The sequence below is a fragment of the Tigriopus californicus genome, chromosome 9 (assembly GCF_007210705.1).
Source record: "Tigriopus californicus strain San Diego chromosome 9, Tcal_SD_v2.1, whole genome shotgun sequence".
NCBI lineage: Eukaryota > Metazoa > Arthropoda > Copepoda > Harpacticoida > Harpacticidae > Tigriopus > Tigriopus californicus.
The window spans coordinates 692,304-699,835 of NC_081448.1; the positions used below are offsets into that span (position 1 = coordinate 692,304).

The 7,532-nt window shown below is 42.2% G+C and overlaps 1 protein-coding gene across 1 annotated transcript in view; it reads right to left on the minus strand.

Annotated features, from left to right (window-relative positions):
* Nucleotides 1–2,789: 2,789 nt before the first annotated feature.
* The window catches only part of LOC131887182 (uncharacterized), a 27,525-nt gene continuing 22,782 nt past the window's right edge, over nucleotides 2,790–7,532 (minus strand). Inside the window, exon 6 of the mRNA XM_059235718.1 lies at nucleotides 2,790–3,142. Coding sequence (XP_059091701.1) covers nucleotides 2,804–3,142 — 339 coding nt within the window. The 3' untranslated portion in view covers nucleotides 2,790–2,803. The remainder of the gene's footprint in view (nucleotides 3,143–7,532) is intronic.

Genomic DNA, 7,532 nt, shown 5'->3' on the forward strand with positions numbered 1-7,532 from the left:
GGTTGACCCAGTTCTTAATTCATCAAAAAAATTAACACATATTTCAACGACTAATGAGCAGGCTCATTTTGAAGAAGGAAGCAATGTTTTGGCAATAACCGGAGTTGTTTTTAAAACCTTGATGTCTCTGTCCATATTCCCGATGCACATGGCTCACTCAAACTACAAATTGATTAATGGCAAAATGGTTAAGCTTTTGATAATTAAAACCGGGACTTGAAGGTTACTAAAGACGATAATTATAGTCCATGAAAAACACTCTCTCGATTTCAGACCCATCTATCGGTGCTTGCTATTTTGTAAAACCTGGTCAGCATTCTTGGACTGAGGTTGCCTTATTTCCCCATAACACCCGCAAGGGAGCGTTCGCCTTTAAAGTGAATGACATCACGAAGTGGATATTGGGCGGTGTATCAAACTCCGAATACTATTATCAGGGCGACTAGATCCGTCATGGCAGTACAACCCGAACTACCAAATCTTACCATTATGATGGAAGCTCTGTTCAAGCCGTCGATGGTCCTGACCTTCCAACCACTTTTAGTTGTCTTAAACTATCGTGGCTGAATGAAACACATGTCATATTATTTGGATTCGCGGAAGACTTAGCGCATACCCAAAATTATTTCATAAGCCGATGGCCACCAAATAAATTTTCGTGGTCAACCCATTCAAGACCCGTTGTAAGTATAATCAATAGGGAATGGCAAAAAAGTGCAAAATAGCGATTTCAGTTATACATAATAAGCTGCATTGCCACGAATTAGCACACTTGTTGAACTGTTTATCATTTAAGATTATTGACATTGGAATTAAAGGGCCGTGAAATAGTTGGCTCTTTCTCGCTGAGTAGTGGTTACAACACCTTTCACTCACTGTCAAGGAGTGCTTAGATGTTTCTGGCAGCCACTGACACCAAATATATTTTGGATCTTTACACGAATTCCTCTCACTCGTAACTTTTATTCACGCAAGTCAAATTTCTTTTTTTGTCCATGTTTTCTCACCCGTTTAGCTTAACCTCGGGTTGGACAACTGAAAATTTGAACCATAGAAAAAAGGGGGGGGCGAGAATTTGAGTGCCTATGGCGAGTGAACCTGCGTGTTTTGGATAGCGTGACTAAGATTTTTTCAATTTCTGGTCGGGAGGTTCCGTTCAATAGTCTCTTAATTTTTCGTACTGGTCTATTGGGGTGCATTTGGCGGCGTCAAATATGTCAGTTTACCCTTGTCCAATCCATATCTAACTAAACCCATTGAGATTCCAGTTTTATTTTTAAAGTTCAAAAAAGATTATACATAGGGCCATGTATGCTCAAAAAATTGCGAAAATTGGGATTGCGGTTTTCCAAAGGTTAAATAAGGTTAAATACTCGTCAAATTTCCAATTGGGCACCTATTTATCAGCATTCACTCAAAAGGCCATGCTTTCAGAAGTATTCAGTAACCAAATTCATTTTAATTGGATAGCTACACCTGAATTATGGCTGTTCAAACATTGGTGGTCAAGCAGTTCGGCCAAAAATGCCCGTGGCCCGAGAATAGTCCATATTCATCAATGGGACCGAAATTTTTCAAGTCAGCTTACTTTGATGTAGTCATTGTATGTATGAATCGTCGAGAGATTCTGAGATTTAAGTGTCGGGAAAGTGTGTACACTTGACCTGGAATGCCCCGCCAATGGGTCGACCACGATGACCTACTATTGACTGACCAACCTAGCTAGCCTCAACCAGCATACACAAACTCCAATACAGGAACAAGCAAAATAATGGAATTAAATATAACAATAGAAGGCTTTGAAGCCTCATTTTGTAATGAGAATTCGCAACCAAACTGGTTTAATACAAAAAGAAAAATCAACTACATTTACAAGTACAGGAGATGAGTAGACCAAACAATCAAATAATGAAATCATCTTTAAACCAAAAATACATGAAATGACATAAAGTTGTGACAAATCTGTAATAACAAGAGTCTTGAGGACAAACTTTGTGTGATCAAATGACGGCCCCAAAATGTTTCAGTGCTTCAGAGAAGTATCACTCGTTAACAGATGGAAGGCTTTCTTTAAGTTTTGTTCTTCCATATATTGCTTGTACTCAATGAACTCAAACAAGCTAAAAAATATCCTTCTGTTCTTACCTGCTTGCGGCAAATACGTTGAATTTATCGGCTCATCTGTTGCCAATCTTTAGCTCTTGTCTTCCTCAAATTATCCTTGCTAGATGGCTGTTTCTTTGCAACGTCTCATTAGTTGCAAAAAGAAGAGAACTGGTCACGTAAAATCGGATGCTAGTTTGAGTGACCCCACTCAGTATATCCACAAAAACACACCCGTAATATCCTGTCTGCATTTACTATATTGGGAACAAAATTGACTTCGAGGAGTAACAGGATTAGCATATATCAGTTGTTAAGGGCTGGGGAGATAGCCCTTAGCCAACTTAAATTTGTGTGACATACTCGTATGTGTGTCAACATGACTCCGTCCTCTCACACAAGTCTAGGGTGACTCAAAAATGCGCCAGGAGAATGCAAATTTTTGGCCTGCCGGCCACGAATAGGAACCATGTTGGCGGCCAATGAAGTCCATTTTAAGAAATGAAGGTATTAGCTTCACATTAATACACATCTCAAAATTGGAAATAATTTGGCTGATACTTTTTTAGTTCGATGACAAAGTATGTCAAAGGGGCCGATTTTCCACGGTTCTCTGGACCACGGAGTAAATATAAATCATTAATAAATGTTGGATATGGAAATGGTAAACAGTGCAAATATCCCGGTCTGCATTTTTTTATTACGAACAAAATATACTACGAGGTATGACAGTATTGGCATACATAAGTTGTTGGGGATTTCTATGCCCGGATTTCGATGAGTGCCATTTTCCTCCATCAAACAAACACATTTGCCTTGAACTTTCGAACTTAACCAGCAAGGCGTCACCCTCAATGTAATTGATATATGGCCAAGGGCAATCAGATTCATGAAGATGTATGGGTGTTTCCTTCCACTCAAGTGTGTCTGGGTCAATGAACCAAGGGTGTTTTCCAGGTGACATAAACAAGAGCTGTGGTTTGCCATTATATTGGTACAATTTTGCGGAAGGTCTCCGGGAAGCATGCATGGTTGTTCCCTGAAACAATGGTATTGGCCTGGGTGTAAAAAGTCAACTTGTTTTGGAATCAGGCTTGAAACGTGCTTGAAAATTATACCAAGACAAAAGCTGTTATTCTTGTTGACTTGAAATCCAGGTGATAAGATTCACCTGAACCATCACATTTGAGGCGAAAAAAAAAATCAACAAATCTGCCCAGACATGGGGCCCTGAATGCAGAGACGCACGAGGTTTGACAGATGGCTCCATTTTGTGAAGCAAACCAACAGAAAAACTAAAAATGTTTCAAAACACTTTTTGAATTGATGCATTGTATAAGAAATGTTACTGTCATTACAAACACCATGACTATATATTTCAAGGATACAACTAAGTTTTTCCTTAATTACAAGCAATTTAGCTGAGTTGTGGATAGAAGCATTTTATTTACACTGTTACAAGCATTTTTGCTATTTTCTAATTCCTTTCTAAATCCGAGTCCTCAGACGATTTCATCCCTAATATGTATCATCAGAGTTGGAGTGAAAATTAACACATGACCTAACTGCTTCTTTCATGAAACAAGCCACTGTTTACTAGACAAAGTTAATCACTAAACATGGCAACATACTCTCTTTTCAAGAGCTTTAGCTCAACTTGTTAATAGCAAATTGCGAGAGAACAATGTGATAGCGACATATTATGGAGATCTATTATGCTAATGTAATTATAATGCCATTTCCAAGGTAAGGTTCCTAATTCTTTAAACCGTTTCATTTGTAGTAAGAAGGGATGAGTTAAGGCCGAGGGATCCCTTATTTATACACATAATGTCAAGTCTGGTGTTCCTCAGGACGCCATTTTAGGGCCTCTCCTTTTCATCATCTTCATTGCTCCACTTCAGCAACATAGTACTAGACTTAGTATCTCTTCTTATTTTGAAGCACGGACTTCTGACTTCTGATCACCTTCATTGTTCACCTTATTCAAAATAAGCACTTCATCCAACCCCAAGATCTTGTTGAATAAATAAGTCCATTATTTCTAGAAGATCGTGGCTGATACAAAATTAGTTTGTGGTTCGAGTGGTCAAAGTTCTGGTGGTCTGGTAGAGGTCCTAGACCAAATCTACATACTCTTGGGTGTCTGAGAGTAATTTGGCCTTGAACGAAATGAAATTGCGCTCAATGGCCCTTGGGTCGACGTCATGGAACCGTTCACTTGCAGATAATGGAGGTAAAAATGTTGAATAGGTCTCGTACATGAATGATTTAGGTGTAGACCTCCAAAGTAATGGAAAGTTCAACGAGCATATCCAGTTGAATGTTCGTAAAATGTTTCAAACATGCGGTTGGATATATCGGATGTCAAATCCATAAATGCTAACTTTGTACAAGACGATTGTTCAGCCACATCTTGAATATGCTTTACCCATGTGGGCTCCAATGAGTTCAGCAGGTTTGCAAAAGGTCGAACAAGTCCAATGATGTATCATAAGGATACATCACAGATATGAGAGAGCTCTCGTATAGGGCTTGGGGTCCGACGATTCAGTGGTTTACCAGGGGACTTCACCACCGTCGATCGACTCCTTGGCTCTCTCCAGGAGGACGAGCTTAACTACAGGGCGAAGAAACGCGCCCTTGGGGCTGCGCACTTTGGCTTTCCTGACCAAGCCGCCCATTCCCGGGTACACCTCCGAGATGTAACCCCAACGCCACTCCCCCCGTGGCAGATTATTGTCCACAACCAAGACGACATCCCCCACACAAAGATTCCTCTCTTGAGATCGCCACTTGATCAGCCTCTCCTTAGGCAAATCCGCCATCCTTTGCGTCAATGGCCGCGACGACATCCGCTTTCTTGACCAACTCTCGTCCCTTTGGAATCCAATATTGTTGACGCACTTGACTCAAAGTGTATTCGGTTAGGCGGTTCAGATTCTGACAATGCTTGCTTTGGACGATTAATCTAGCTAATGCACTCTTCGGACTGATGATGGCGGGATGCTTCATCAACCTTGCAACCTTGCCAATCCAACCCGTCCTCCAACTCTCAAAATCCCGTCCGGATCGATAAACGGTGAGAACTGAGATAATGAAGAACTCTTAGTCAACTTATTGTGGGCTAGGGCTCGCTTTTCTTCTTGATAAGTCCAAGCTTGCGACTCAACTAAGATGTTGCGTTCAGCTCGACTCATTTCTTCTTTCGTAATCGGTCCACTCTGACGTGGTTGGTCTTTTACATTTTCTTCTTTTCTTCGTAGGACTTCAAACCTCAAATTATTCACATACCGTTGAATCCAACACCGCACACGCTTAGCTCTCCACCAACTGGAAAATCGAGCCAAGTCAAACCAGATCGAGGTGCAAGAGACTTTTGACGTGGGATAAACGATGAATTCCCACTTCGGCCGAAGTTCTTCTCTGATCATGCTGGGAGCTAGGTCTGGTGGCCAGCTCCTCTCCGGCTTCATCAGAATACGGGCCTCGTATGCAACGTTCACTCATTAGCTCTTCTACTTTCAGCTCCAATCTGGTCGCTTCATCCGATATGTTCCCCGGTAGATGGCGCCACTCGTCTGGTTGCGTCAGTGTTTGAATTTCTCCAATTCGATGGGACACAAACGGCTTAAAGAATGCGGCATCTCCGAAGGTGTGGAGCTCTCTCCAAACCACTACCTTTTGATTCTTGTTAAAAAACGAGTGGAAACTCGATCTAGCCCAGACGCGGGATGGCAAAGATCCAATCTTTCCACCACATAATATCTTCTTTTAGTGGTTGAATCGCCGTCTCGGAAGTCTCTGCCTCCAACCGAATTTGAAGATCGACGTCCCAACCCAAGCCAAGTAGGTATAGTCTCGCTAAACGTATTTACCCCTTAGCCACAAATGGGGCGGCTAGTCCCAAGGGGGAATAGATACCGGCCAGTATAGCAAGGAGTTTGCGCTTGGTGAGAGTGGGTCCATTATATATTGAGACAACGGGAACGTTGATCACCAACACATCTTGTTCAGGTTTCCAGACTAACCCCAACACTTTGTTAGCTGAGTCCGGCCTTTTCTCCATCAATTCAAACTGATCCTTGTTGGAAATCCACACCGTGAGTTCAAAATTGCCCTTGGTCAACGTCTCCTTGATTGCTATGGACTTGCGATTGGCTTCTTCTATGGTTGGCATTGAGTCTTCGAGATTGTCCATGTAGAAGCCATTCATAATTGTCTCGATGACATTGATCTGATTACTTCCGTGTTCTTCGGCCGTCTTCTGAAGAGCAGTTATGGCAATGCAAGGTGAAGAAGGTCCATCGCCAAAGGTCAATGAATTCATCTGAAACACGGCTATATCCTTCTCTTTTCCCTTCCAGAGGCATCTATGCTTCATTGCATCATTTTCCGCCAATCTTATCCTTAAAACATCTCGCTTATATCTACTATGTATCCGATCTCTTCTTCCCTAAACCAAGTGAGCACGTGCGGGAGTTCGTTTTGAAGCTACGGACCCGCCTGCAAGCAAGCATTGAGACTCACTCCATTGCTTTTGGCAGAACTGTCAAAGACAATTTGGAGTTTTTCTTTTGTCTCATTCTTATAGACCCGATGATGAGGGAGGAAGTGTTGAGCTTCATTCAGCCGTGGATCTCCGGGCACGGGCGCGTCCTTTGCATCATATTCGTAAATCACTTCGCTGTAGCCTTGGCTCAAGTATTTGTCCATAGCCACCTGATAATCGTGGGAGTACTTTGGATCTCGCTCACACTTTTGCAAGGTAGATTGGAGTCGCTTCTCTGCTTCCCGTAAATTGTTGGTTAATGTTGGAGCATCCTTCTTCCATGGCAACGATGCAACATAGCCCTCTCCATTCTTCTGATCCACAATCTTGTCTTTAATTTGTTGGAGGGTTCTTTCTTCATTCTCTTTAGTTTGACCTTTCTCAGGAGATTCTGTGCCAAACGATCGATTCTCCATCAAAAAATCTTTTCACCGTGTCAGTTCATTGGTTCACATTGGTCCAAAAGAAATTAAAATTTCCTTGCTCTGGTTGTGTATTTCCGCAGGGTCCTCTGGCGACCCATCCCAGAATGGTTTTCACGGCGTAGGGCTCACCTGGACCCCCATTCCTTGTTTCCAATGGCTTCTTGACTAAGTCTTGCCCAATAAGGATGTCTGGACCACCTCCAATATCCTGTAGTGGAAGGTCTTTCAGATGTTCAAAGTTGACCTTTGGACTGTTCCAACCTGATCATTGTTGACCTTGCGCGATTAAGTCCATCGCCCATGCCATAATTGGCCGAGATGGGTTATCATGGAATGGCGTCTTCTGATTGAACGAAACTTGACTTGTTCCCACTTCCATGGACTGACATCTGGATCCGCCAACTGTGACCTTTTGAAAGTTCGTCTTTTTCAAGCCAGCTTTCTTTTGGAAT